The 14,424-nt window shown below is 39.8% G+C and overlaps 1 protein-coding gene across 2 annotated transcripts in view; it reads right to left on the reverse strand.

Annotated features, from left to right (window-relative positions):
• The window catches only part of CERS6 (ceramide synthase 6), a 96,751-nt gene that overhangs the window by 45,766 nt on the left and 36,561 nt on the right, over window positions 1–14,424 (reverse strand). For both annotated transcript variants that reach the window (XM_066190001.1, XM_066190000.1), the window contains exon 4: window positions 769–826. In XM_066190001.1, the coding sequence (XP_066046098.1) occupies window positions 769–826 (58 nt within the window). The remainder of the gene's footprint in view (window positions 1–768; window positions 827–14,424) is intronic.

The raw sequence follows: 14,424 nt of genomic DNA on the forward strand, positions 1-14,424 counted from the left end.
AAAAAAGATTAGTACAGCCTCTTTTACTTACAAAGCACCAGAGACATTCTGGATACATTTTCTTGTGCCAAGTTTTTGACCAAAGCAAAAGTTACATGAACACAGCTGAGTGCCCACATTCCCTTAATTTCACCTCCTAGAATTTCACCGTTTTTACAGAAATATGGCCTGATTTGCACAGAAGCTCTGAGAACTAGTCACACTGTAAAAACAGTTTGCATCACAAATCTGTATTACTCTCTATTGCAGGGTTAACAGACCTATTGTCAGAGTGCTTAGAAGCTTTTAATACCCTTCTCTTTTTAAATCAGCTGAAACACAGCATTGATGGGAAACTCCACAGAAACTTGCTTCCATGATACATTAGAAAAAGAATAGGCAAAAAAAGGTATTTTTCCTTCTAAAACACTAATGTATTTTGTTTGTTAGTAAAAAGTCACATCTGTCAGAGGCATTTAAGCAAGGATGGTGGTGAAATTGAGATTAATACTTTGGTAAGCCTTATTGCTAGCTTAATGCCTATAAAGAAAAGTAATCAAGTGAATTAGGCATGTTGCTGCACCATTTTTTTCTTTTAAAACCCCATTAAATATTGATAAGAACTTATATTCCTTACCAATGTTAGTAGCAAAGCATTTTATGAATGCAAATTAAATTTTAATTTTCACTCCTCATGAACATAGACTTTATGCCTGTGCTTTATATTAAACCTGCACAGGACTTCAAGTCTGTGATATGTTATGAAAGCATAATAATATAAATGCCTACCTTTTTCAGGAACCGTACTCCATAGGTAAATATATAAAGGTAAAATGTAAATCTCCACCTGCAAAAGGTACAAGAGATTAACTCTAGGATACCAGGTTTACATATTTTACAGTTCAACACATGATTTCTTATTTCACCACCAAACCACCACACCCTGGTTACATTAACAGATGCTGAAGCAAAATTTTGATCTGGTTTTCTTCAACTTTTGTTACCAAGTATTGTGCTCATTTGCCTGCTTTTCCTGGCCTCTCATTAGCTCTCTGAAAATACTTGCTAATTGTATCTAAACAGGGGGAAAAAACCTCACACATTTTCAAAGATAATAAAGCTTTAAAAAGTTTAATGGAAACTAGCAGGACAGTGAAGGAGAGAGGACAATTTACCCATCTGTAGCAGGGAAAGTTCTTCTCTTACTAGACACCAGAAAAATGATAATAAGAAATTTTATTAAGACTTCAACAGGTGACTTGGGAATACTGCATGTCAAACAGACTCTTTAGTAACAAAAAGTGTTGTTCACATTGAGCTGGAAATTCACTTGGTAGATTCCAGCACTTCACCCTTGGTTTTAGGGAGTGCATTACCCTTCACATAGATAAGCTGGATACAGATATATATCCATAATTTACATCCATTTCCCATGCATCCCTTGATAAAAATCATCTACATTTTCCCGAATGCACTCAGAATAATTACTGAGCTTCTGGTTTTTCTTTTCAGATAGAGGCAAACTAGAAGCTCAGTATAGGACGCCACAGGAATTAAGAGAAACCACCAGGAGATTTAATACTAAATCATCCTCTCCTCTGTCTTTCTCCAGTTTTCAAGAAAAGAAGACAGACACAGTAACTTCCTATCTTTTGGATTCATTACTCACTTATGAAAGAGCTACTGGAATTCTGAGGAATAAAATCACAACCTTGTGCTGTATAAATTCTTAAAGGAATTCCTGTTAGGTTTTTTTTCCCAAGGGTTGGACCGACTATACACACATGCTTAATATAAACACCAGAGAAGTAATATTCATAACATTTATAGCAGGATGAGATTTAGCTACCTTAGTGTGAAGCAATGCTGCAATGTGAATCATCTTCAGTGAGGTATTTTACAGCACTTACAACTTTCTCTCCACTGGCAAAATTATTAGCTTCCAGTTAATTGGCACTGGAGTGCTTTCAAACATTACTGGAATGGTTACAAAACTGAAAATGTTCATATGTAAAACAAGGTTAATCCAAACCTTTCCCTTCAAAGCTACTTTTACAAGTACTTAGAAAGACAGATATGTCACACATAAACAACCCTCTCACAATCTGAGGAGAGTGTAAGAACATCAACGAGATTTAAAGTGTGATACTTCAGTTGAACAGAAACTCTATTTTACAGTGTAGTCTCCATAGCATAGCAGAAATTAATCTATTAAACTGATATGATAGAAATAGCAAACCCTTCAAGGGTCTGGTCACTCTAGTAACATGGCACACGGTTTTCATGCTGGCACTTTCAAGATACTGTGAAAATAGAGTACTTGGAGGAAAAATGTTATTAGTGCTGGCAGAAGCCTTCAGATCACACACATGAAAGAAACAGCAAGGACAGTATAAGAAGGAAGAATTTATTTGGGTGGAAAGTTTCTCATTAGGCCAGTCCCACAGCCTGTAAACTTGCCATTTAATTTCAAGTTACATGTATCATCTAGTGAAAGTTTGAAGGCTGTCACTGAAAATATAAACATTAGGAGGAAAACTCTGTCTAACCTATTCACTGATGAGCACTTTCAGCGCCCTTCCTTCACTCCTAAGTGTGAGCAGCTATGATAAATTCCTTGCAAAGAGTTTTATCACCTTTCACATTTCTCCAAGCAAAATTTGTAACATGCTTAAGGGCTTTTCTACCTTGCTATTGGGAGATGTGATATTCCATAGAGGAGTTCAAAGGCAGTCTGATGTATTTGAAATATGTTAATAGCTGAGTTTTAGCTGGTGGGTATCAGGGATTTTCCAGTCTGCATGGACATTTGGAAAATTCTGACTGCAGAATTTCCTGCAGCTACCACCCCTCAAAAACGAAAAAGACCCTTTCCCAAAACAGTCAAATTAAGAAACAGCAATACCCCCATCTAACTCTCCACCCACCTTCCAAAGCACTGGCACTGCTACAGATTTGTGCTAAAGACATGGATTGCCCTGGAGGGGAGTTTCTGGAGCTTCAGAAAACCCTCAGAGCCAAGAGCCACTGGGTATTATTTGGGCTTGCTGCAAACAGTCAACTTGCTTCAACCCTTCAACTGCTACAAAGATGATAGATGCACACAAGGATATGATAGGTTCCTCTTCCCTAATCTGCCAAACAAGCGGACTTGGATTTAGCACCAGAAGATGAAGCAAGGCTAAGAATTGAGTGAAAGACCAAGCTGGTCAAAATGCTAACTTCTTAAAAAATTAACAGAAAAAAAGCTCAGGCCTGCTGAACAAGCACAAAAGCTATTCTACAAACTTCTGGCTTGGTCAAACTCCAACAAAAATTCCAAACAAAGAAAAGCTGGAATTGGTCCCCAACATGTTTATCATCACCAGCTAACTCTGGTGGCAGCAGATCAACAAAGGATTTTCATGGGTCTGTAGCTGACAGCCAGCTGCTTTTTCCGCAAACTTTAAAGGGCAATTCTCCCAGCTCAATACCCCAAATGAAATCTCAATCTCATACAATAAAGTCCAAGGATTTTCCCACATTGTTTTACCAGTACTTATAGATAGTTTATTGCTGCACTTAACAGTAAACCGTCCATAGGCCAAAGTAAAATAGATGAATGCATACTCAATAATTTGGGATTAAAGACAGGGAGAAAAGGTGCAGGAACTAGGGCATGAAGCTGCATTATTTACTCAAAATCATACAGACAAGGACAGAATGTATGTGAGAAATACCTTTCATACAGTGCAGATATGTCCAAGCAAGATTCCTCCAAAGGTGAACTCTCAAATCAATTCTCTTGCAACAAGTACTCTAATATGAATGATGGATTTCAATCTACAGTATATACTTCTTTATGCCTCTATTTGGGTCTCATTGAAGCCCACTGATGAGGAAATGCAAATAAAGGGAAAAAGTTATGAGCAGTAATCACACCTATTCTCACACACAGCGTCCACAACATCTCTGCATTTTGGGAACTTGGGCAAAATGTTCTTCCTCTCCGCATAGGACATCAAAGAAGAGAAGGACATCTTTCTTAATTCCATCTGAATTCACAAAGTGGTAGTTGATGAAGTGCTGTCTTGAATTTGTCCTAGGTAATAGTCCCAAATCTAATGTTGGAAAGTGACTCTAGCCTAAGCACAATCTGAATAGTTACAGACCCCAGGAAAGGGAAGATGCCTAGCCAGTGCTATAAAACCTCCTAGTACCCTTTCTAATATCCTGCTTAAGGTCTTCCTTAATGCTGAGTGTCCACATGTCACTGGGTACTGTTGTTCGGTCACAGCTGGTTGCCTACAACAGGAAAAACAACTTCTAAAGCAGCAGCAGCAGAGCCCAAGCAATTAGGAAAAGAAAGGCAAGATGTATACTAAAATATCTCTTGCTTCCCTTTCCCCCCAGCAATATTCTCTGCCCTATTAAAGACATACAAAAGAGGCCACAAGGTGAAGCACTCCATCGTGGGCAACTGCCACATCAAATCACGCTTAACTGAAAGATGAAAACAGCTGAAGCTTCTGTGCTTTGCGAGAATTTACTCCATCCCTCAGACTTCAAACGTTCCTTTGGTCAGTTGTATAGAGACAACATTTGAATTACCCATACACACACAAAGTGTGCTGCTTGAAAGACTTAGGTTAGTTTAAATCCAACAAACCTGGATTAAAGCACTCAAGGCACAACTGCTCTGAAAGACCTGACCTGTCTGCTCGCAATAAGGTTTATGAGGTTCACTTTAGACCTCCACTAAAAGACTTCCAAGGTGAACCAGGCTTGCATCTGGTCTGCTAAAACTCTGAATAAGGGAGATCAAATGGTTTTATATATGGACCCTCTGGCAAATTCTTCAGGTTGTGTTGTTGCTTACCAGGCCAGTGCTTCAAACATGAAGTTTGAATACACTGCAGCAAAAAAGTCAAGCTAAAGAGTGACTCTTTGATAACAGAAAAATAAATTATTTTCTAATGTAGTCTTAAAAAGAATGCCGTAGAGTCCCTCAAAGGTGCAGCAGCAGATCTGACTGCTCTTGTTCTACATTTGAATGCATTCCCAACCCAGAGCACAGCCAGTTTCCTAACCTCTCAACCCTTTTAACTTTGAGCTGCTAATGAAATTTTAAAGATGCTTCAGCATGACACAGAACATCATCTAAAAAGACGGAAAAGTTGGAGAGCCCCCACCAACTAACCTGATATACCCCACGGTATGCTCCATTCAGCAAAAACTATTTAAGTGCCCACTTGAGCAAGCACTTCACTGATTTCATGCATGTGTCTTGTCAAGTTCCCTTCATCACACCAATGGAATTTTGTCCTTCAAATTTTTCTCTGAATTTTTGCTCTGAAATGTGAAATTAAAGTTCAGCTTACCAAAAAAAAAAAAAAAATTGATCAAGCAGTGCTCAAGCAAAGCATCCCTCTAGCCATACTTTTTGCAGAGCTCACCACATGGGGTTCATGCTCTGTGCTCTGTCAGGAAGATGCCATCCTCCCCAGAGACCTGCTGTCCAGCTAAGGGAGCTCAGCATGGGTGCTCTCAAATCAATGGAAAAATGGACACTTCTCCCTAGGGCAAGGGTGAAGACACACAAGGCATCTCTGCTCCTGCAGTTTTCCCTTTTTCCCACTTCTTTTGCGGGAAGACTGAGTGGCCAGGCTGTGAACACTGGCACTCCTGCAGAACTCTGCAGCGCCCACCTCGCAGTGCACAGTGCCTATGGCTCTGATGCCAAACCAGTGTCTGCTGCTCAGCAATGGTGTGCAAGGATCCAAAGCTATCCAACCACTGACAACAAAACATCCAACACAGTAAATGCAGAACATTAAAAACATAGAAGCCATTATGCTTCCAGAATTGTAGCTGTTATTTACAGAGATACCTTTGCCATTGGTTTGCTACAGTGAGGGCCACAAACAGCAATATAAGAATGCCACACTTCAAGACAGTTAACATTAAAAAAACCCCATAGTATTTAACAACTAGTCATAGGCTCACCACATTGCCTGCAGTTGAAGAATCTGTCTCTCTGGCTCTGAAAACTATTTTCAGAGAAACTGGAGATGCCTGAAGTTTTTCCATGGAAATACACTTCAGTAAAATGTCAGATTTGCTGTTCTCCATCATCCACTGCTCATCTTCTGGCAGTGGCTGACAGACCATTGGGCTCAGGCTTTGGGCTGAAAGTTCAAACTGAGCCTCATGTAAACGCCAGTTGCAGGTCTTGGTTCTGGGATGAGAAGGTTTGAACTGCCATTGCACAGCTTGTTCCATTTTAATCCCCACAATCTGAATGGACTGCACAAACATGTAGCTGTGTTACAGAATCATTAGCTGGGATTGAAAACTACTTTTTGCTGCAATGGTTTCCTTTGGCTGTGAAAAGTATATTCACTGTAAGAGTGCTCAAAGGAGTATTTCTGAGGGTGAGTTTAAACAGTATTCAATGTTTATTTCTTTTAAATGGGAAGCATTGCCAAGTTCCTCACATGCTCACTATGACTTAAACAGTCCATGTTTTATCCTCAAATTGCATTTTTCTGCTCCCCCAAATACAGTAGGACAGCTTTCAACTTTTTGATTCACTCAGGAGGACTTAATCCAATTAATGTTGCTTCTGATATAGCCAGAGGTATACATTCCTTCTAGATGACTACCTCTAAAGACAAATTATTTAGAGGATGATCCTAAAAATACAATGAACTCTGAACTTCTGGATCAACTTCTTAATATTTGTGACGTTGTCTACTGATCTATTATAGTCCAACTTTAAGTTAAAACCAAAACTAAACACAATAAACAGCAACCCTTCTCCCCTAAACCATCAAAAAACTCCCCTAAAGATACTATTTTTTAGGCAATAAATTATGTAATAATACAAGACAGAGGACTGAAAAGTAATGCTTAATCCATCCCAATAAATAGCAGCTTAAACAGTACACTGCACTAAATCTTTACTTATCTTCAATCCTGGTACCTAGTCTCATACAAAGCTGCAAGTATGACTGTATGGTTGACGGAAGTAGCTCCACTGTTCCAATTTCCTGCCTCCTCAGATTTCTGTAATGATAACTTGCTGCATTTCCACAAAGCCTGACAGCTGCAAGCAAATATAAAAAATGTTAAGTAAAAATAATACACGGGTAAATGAATGAATGAATAAAATCTTCTTGCCTCTTTTGGCATGGTATTGCTGTTGAGTCAGTCTGGACCATGCAATGGTAAATAGTTCCTGCACTGTGGTTAAGCAGATGCTATATGAAGAAGGCAGTTATGCACAACTCTCTAAGAGGTGCAAAATAGCAGGTATGATAAATTGAGAACACTGTATTGCTTTCTTCTTCAACCTTCTGGATTAAGACTTGACTGTCATCTGATTTTCCTCTTGGTTGCAGTTTGAATCAGTTATTTAATATTTATTATTACAGTGCCACTTGAGACCAGTCCTGTCCTAAATCTGTACTCTCAAAATGCAGCTCTGGAAGTCTTAAGAGCAATATTTAGTAGTGCAGAAAAGAGAAAAGGAAACACAGTACTAAATTTTGAAGTGATGCCGTTTTATAAATAATAAAGTGTGTTTATATAATTAGGCCAGAAAATATGCATAATACAAAAAGTGTTTTGGTAACTCATTCTAGGTTATATAGTTTCTGTTCAATGGTTATGTAACTGTTCTCTTCTGAGTACTTTCAGGGCTACATAAAATAAAAGCACTGAAAAACCTCAGAGATCTATGATCATAGCCAAATCCTGCCCTACAAAGAGATACTACCTAGAAAGCTCATGGGAAGCACACGCAGAAAAACCAGATGTCACTGCCATGCTCTGTCCCTTGTGCTCTGATCAGCAGACCTGTTTTCTCATCAGAGATGTTCCATGCAAACAGCTGATGAGTCTTGGAGAGAAAAACTACTCAAAAGCCTTTCTAACAGGGACCTCTACTCTCCATTCTCCCTAATGATCTCACAAGTCACTGTCACCTGTTTTCAGACACAACAGCTACTCACTGTCCCACTCTTTCACAGTTCTAGAGGAATGAAAACTTGAATCTTCCAGACTGCATTTGAATTTCACCTAGAAATGCTGTCCTAGCCATGATGGTCATCACATTTGTATGCATAAGGCAGCTTTGTGCATTACCTGTTTTATTTTGTTCCCATGCTGAAATGTTGCTTTCCTGTAGAATTCTGTGTGCCCCAGAGTGGTTTTTAGCCTGCTAAAGCAGATGCTGAACCCTTAGGAGTATTATCTTTGTGGAGGTAGGCTAGGTGTCAGCGTTGTTTCCCCATTTCCCTGAGGAAGCTGCCTGGCTGTGCTTTGATCCATGCAGCACATACCAAGTTTGTGCACAGCAGCCACATACCCTCTTATTACATGGGTAGAGATTGTTGGATCACTGAAAACTCTGGAAAAACCTCTACAAGTTGCTCATTATAGTGAAGGCTTTTTTTGGTCTGTTTTTCATTTTTCAAGATTTATTATCTCTCAGTATTCCAAGCACTGTACAAAGGAACAGGGACAGGAAATTTTTGTACTATTTCTCTTGCAAAAATGCTTTTATCAGAGCAGCAACAATGAAACTAAAGAAGACAGAACCCCAAATTCACCAAGAAGCACCATCTAACCAAACTATACTCATTAGTCTTAAAGTACTTAAATAAATAACCATAAGGGACAGCATTAAGAATTTCCAAGTGCACTTTCTGCAGCACCTTATACTGAATATTTCCTGTCGGATAGTCACAATTTCAGGCTGTTTCAGGGCCTAATCTTAGAAGATTTAACTTGCCAGTAACCAGGACTACATGAGCTGACACATTACTTGAATCCTCTGAAAAAAACAGTGAAAAATTTAACTCTCACATATCCTTTTTTTAATCTGCTAGTTTCTTTAACTTCAGGGAAGTGAAAAATAAACATGCCTGTATGAACAAATCCTAGTCACCAGTCAATACAAGCAGAAGGGTCTATCACACTGACAGTACCAGTAAAATATAATGAGTTCATGGATTTACATAAAATGCAAAACAGGAGCATAGAGGCGAAGTGACCAGAAAGGTCCCCATTGCAGCCTGGGCTCTGTCACAGCAGGTCTGTGGTGAGACACCAAAGCAGAAGACAGAAGCCGTATCAAACACTAGGTTACCCTATGCCTGTAGCTACATTACCTACCCCAGCATCATCCCAAAAAGCATTAGACAAACTAGCAAGTTTCTCCTCTCCATCAGCATCATATACATGTTCTCACAGAGACCACTACCATTACATATATTCAGCTACAGACCTGCAAGCCCCTTTCCATTGGCAGACAACTTACTAACACAGAAAACAGTGTCATTACATGCCTAGTTATACGTAAGTGAAAAATGCTGAACAATGTGGAAGCTAATTCTCCTCTTAACTCTGTATCTCTGTGAAGAGGCATAGTCCATGTATCTATAAAATGAAAGGCAATCAAATATGCAGCATCTGTGTAGCAACATATGTGTAACAACATAAATTAAAGGGAGAAGAGAGAAGTAAAGATTTGCAGAGTATGAAATAAAGTTCATTCATTGCTATGTATAAAATAACATCTTACTACCACTTAACTCTTCAGTGTTTCAAGCCACTTGTCTCCCGTGTTTGCCAACTTCATTTAAAGCTGAGGCTGACTGAAGGCAGAAGCTTGACTCTTCCACAATGAAGAACTAGACAATTTAAGGTGCATAGAACACAAGAAAACAGTAGCTACTGCAGTCTCTTCAGTTTTCCTTTTGTTGTCTTAATTTTTTATATTGTGAGTGTAATTTTGGATTTGTGTTCACATTAACTAGAACTTAGGGAGGAATTATTTCATTTCCATAATATAAAATAACGCTGAGCACATACAACCCACAAGAGAATGGAAACATAGTTAATCATAACCTTGCTTAATGTACAGTGATAGTGTTAAGTGACGGTGTCTTTGCAGGATGAGCACATGAGTTAATTTAAACTGATTAATTGTGTAAAAAACTGTGTCACAGAAGGCAGTAAGGGCAGGGAATTCAGAGTTTTAAGTAATCCAATTTGAGGGAAGAGGGAATTTCATATGATGCAAAATAGTAAACGCCTAAAGCACTAAAGTCTAAAAATACAGTGAGTATATTAGGAGGACATGGCATGGACATCTTTGCCTGTCTACTCCAGCAGAATAGCAGGGAAAGAAGGCTGGCAACTCCTGACACTTAACCAATGTTGTAATTTCCCTCTAATACCATGTTTGGGCAGTGAAAAGTCCTGAGGCCCAGCTTAAAAGGACAGAATGGTGATCCACAGACCAGATTCATACGTGGATATGGCAGACACAGTAGGAGAGGAATCATGAGGGAAACTGCCAACCTTGCCCAATGCCGGGGTCGGTTTCATATGAGCCCTGAGCTAACTGGAGCTTTTGAGCAGCATACTATGGAGTCACAAGAAGTCCATTTCCATCCTCCCCTTCTCCAGAGGATTCAGCTTTTTAACGCAGCAGAATAAGAGGGCAACAAGAGCAGACCTAGACACAGTATTTTACTATCCCAAATCTAAAAATGATAGGAAGAATGAGATAAAGGCTATAAACAGAGCCATGGGTGCAGCTGTTCAGTAGAAAAGCATTAATTCACTCAGCCTGTGTTTATCTAAGCCCTTGTCCTAGAGCTGGCAGAAGGAAGAGATCCACTCAGAGGACTACATGGCACAACATGCCCTGCTCCATCACACCATGTACTCCCACACTCTCACATCAGGAGGGGCCAGGTGGCTGAAGCTGCTTCCCCTGCTTCTCTCCTCCATCACATCAAAACCTGAGCTTTCACTATGGATACAAGTGCAGCCTATGCTTCCATGGTTTCCCTTCTGTTACTTGACTGCATACACACTCTCCACAATCACAAAAAACAGAACTCCAGCAAGATTATGACCCACAACAGGAAAATCTGAGTTATGAGCACCCTATGAGTGCATGCAGGGTAATCTTTAAACCCAGAGAGTATGGCTGGTCACCCTATGAAACAGCCAAACAGCCAGCTGTCTGGCAGGGCAAATTGGAGGGCAAGGATGCAGAGCTCAAGGAGGTGGCCTTTATTGCTTACTGAATCTACAATGACAGCCTGTGCTGCTGAACTGCAGCCTGAGCCAGACTGTGCAACTATGTCTAATACAGACGTTCCAAGAGACAAAGCTGAAGGCACAGCAAACCACACTGTGGCAGCTGGGCTTGATTGCCCAGAGTCTGCCTTTGGAAGTGTGAGTGCTTGGCAAGTTGTGTGTTGGAGAGGACGAACATGGAAGATGTTTACTATTGATTTATCAGAGAACAAGCGTTAGAGAAGAATTAAAATTGCTGTCAGTGGCTGCACTCTGTTCAGATCAAAAGTGTGTTAGAAGCTGGTTTAGGAGAGCCTGATGCTATTAAAAATTCAGAGCTAAAAGCCTATTCATTTTCTAGTGCTTTACTGCTCAACACAAAGCACAGACTGATGAATTTTTTCACGCATTTTTATAAGATTTATAAGCAGCACAGTTCAGAATTTCAACAACCAAACAGCTGTCCTAATTTCCTTCCCTTGCACAATTATCTTTCCAGTACAACTTTGTAGGAGAGATTTACTCTGCTAGTTGAAAAAAAGCAGTATGCCCAAGAAGTTTCAAGCAGCCCATAAAATTTTCACACAAACGTGCATAACAGTAAAAAAACCCCCAACCTGTATTTCTCTATATCTATACACATACATGTGCATGCACACACATACGTACATATATTCAGTCATAGATAGATAAAATCTTCCAAAGCAACATGCATAAACAAAATTTCAATTCCTTAGGAAAAACAATGTCTAGCCAGGACACAAGACAGAGGCTCTTCTCTCTCCTACATCAAAACTAAAAGACACCCTACTTACAGACACTTTCGTATCCAGACTTCTTCTAGAGAATAAAGAGGGGGGAAAAAATAGATCTTTGGCTCTTCAGTCTGCACATTTCCATGTTTTCACATGCAGAATGTTGCATAAATGAAAAACAACTCTCTTGGCCATATGTTTTTTCCAGTCACTCCTTAGAAACCATATAAATGCCTCTAATAAACAGCTTGCTTAAATCTACATAGCTGTAGGACAGACAAGTCATCAGCCTGATGACATTCCAAAATTCTAGGCTAATAACTTACGGCATCACAGGTTCTTTCCCTTTGCTCTGGACAACGAGGGGGGAGGACAGAATGCTGTCCCTTTCTATACTACTAAGTCTTTGAGAAAACCAGACATGCCTACACACTGGTAGTATGAGCAGAAACAACACACTGAAACTGGGAAGACACTGGAAGTGGTTTGGGAATCACTACTGCATTGGCTTTCTGACACTTCAAACATTAACAAGGACATTTGTGGATCCTGTATGCTGTCTGGCAATAAGCAAAGTAATATTCTTGATGTTAGAGACATCAAGGGACATAGGGACAGAGAGAAAAGAATAATAAAAACCCAACAGAAATACGTGGAAGTCGAAAAGTCCATTTTGCACACTCAGTTGACCACTTTGTTTCCTCCTTTATGCATCTTGGATCTTCCAAGTTAAAGAAAGGAGCGCAAATGGTCTAAATTCACAAAATAGAAAGAAAAGCTATGGATAGACTATCCCCTGCAGCTATTATAGTAGGTTAAGTGCCTGAGCTTTGCAATCTGAGGTTATTCTAGGTGGATACCTTTCCTAGTGACTACAAACTGTGACTTTAACTCCAGGTTTCATGCCAGAATCACCAAATCCTTGGGATACAAGGACTGACTAACTAGTAAAATAATACTCAGTGCTGCATTTATTACTTTCTGACTGGATCATTAATCACCACCTGGTGATTATATATAATAATCACCACCGAGTGAAATTATCTATTTCATATTAACACTTATCACCATAATATCTGAAAGCTTAAGCAGGTACGTAACACCACTCAAGTCTCATCATTAGGGTCTCCATGGCTCCAATAATCAAATTACACCTTCTCTTTCGGACTGACAGAAAAAACTCTGTGGTGGGAATACTGGTTAAGGCTCCAAAAAAGTAATTTATTTTTACTATAATGCTGTGACACAAACAGTATCTGCAAACAGGAGATTTTATTGTTGCCTTTTTCTTCATATAACTTTCATCTGCCCATGGCCCGAATATCTGACAAAACTGGCAGCAAAGAAATTATTCCATTTGGAAAAAAACCAACAAAACCAACAGCACCAACATCCACCCCCCCACACCCCACCAACAAACAAAAAAATCCAAACAAAACAAAAAACCACAAAACAAAACCAAACCAAAGGAACAAACCCACAAAACAAAACAACAAATAAACCCCACAAAACCAAAAAGAACCAAAAAAACCCACCCAAACAACTCCTCCCCCCTCAAGAAACAGTGTGGGTTTTGGAGTTTCTCTGCACTCTGTTTATGACCAGAATTGTACTTGCTTGAAAAGAAGGGAAGGGTTAGAGAAAGTGAGAAATCTCTGACATTAAGAATCTAGTAATGAAGTTACTGACATTATGTGTTTGGGGCTGGATCTTTGGCATCATTCATCTTGGGCAAGTGTGTTTATTGTTAAATTTCTCTCTCAGTTTTTGTCACATTGAAGTTACTCTACCTTAGATAGTGCCCATGCAATTCATTTGCAAGAAAGACAAGGCAGTCAAAAATGGCCTACAGCTCTTCTGGCACAGCTCCTCTTCCTTTTTATCATGGAAAAGCCACTCTGGGCCCAAGGAATGTTTTGTCTAGCAGTCAATTGAAACGTCTCCATGTAAAAGGAGTTGGAGTTCTTTTTAAGCAGATCCACATTTGCTGCGTGTTCTTTCACTTTTCTTCCCAAGCCACAGGCAATCAGCGCTATTTCCAGCAAAACTGAAGCATTCTGAAGACGGACAACAGCAGCTCAGGAGTACGAAGGTGTAGGCAGAGATCACTGTCATTTCGCTTGCTCTGCTCTTGCTTATTACATAATGGTACATTTCGTTCTGTCAAAACTCTCCACTGGCACCCGAATTACTGAAAACTTGAGTGCTCCCCTTCCCATGACTGTTGTGAGAACATGTACTTTAGGTAGCTCAGAGCTTCAAGGCACCTGCCACACACAGTCACGGTATCTGAAAAGCCACCCCATTAACTCAATAGCGATAAAAAGGCTACAGACCTCATACCAAAGAATTTCTTCAGAAATCAGTCGGAACTTTTGTAAAGTACCTCGCTTAGTGCTCTGATGGACAGATTTAACTAAACAACACTCTAACACCCATACTGAAGGGATAAAAGGGTAACCCTGGGTTCCCAGTGGTAGTCTGACCACATGCCAACAATTCTGTCCAAGATGTGTCAGGTCAGCTGGTGGCACACAGTCCATCACGGGAAATGCTCCCAGGGCAAGCACACAATTGGTTGGATAACACCACATTGCCACAGAACCACATA

The sequence above is a fragment of the Chamaea fasciata genome, unplaced genomic scaffold (genome assembly GCF_029207755.1).
Source record: "Chamaea fasciata isolate MVZ Bird 193981 ecotype frontalis unplaced genomic scaffold, bChaFas1.0.hap1 SCAF_8, whole genome shotgun sequence".
Taxonomy (NCBI): Eukaryota; Metazoa; Chordata; class Aves; order Passeriformes; family Sylviidae; genus Chamaea; species Chamaea fasciata.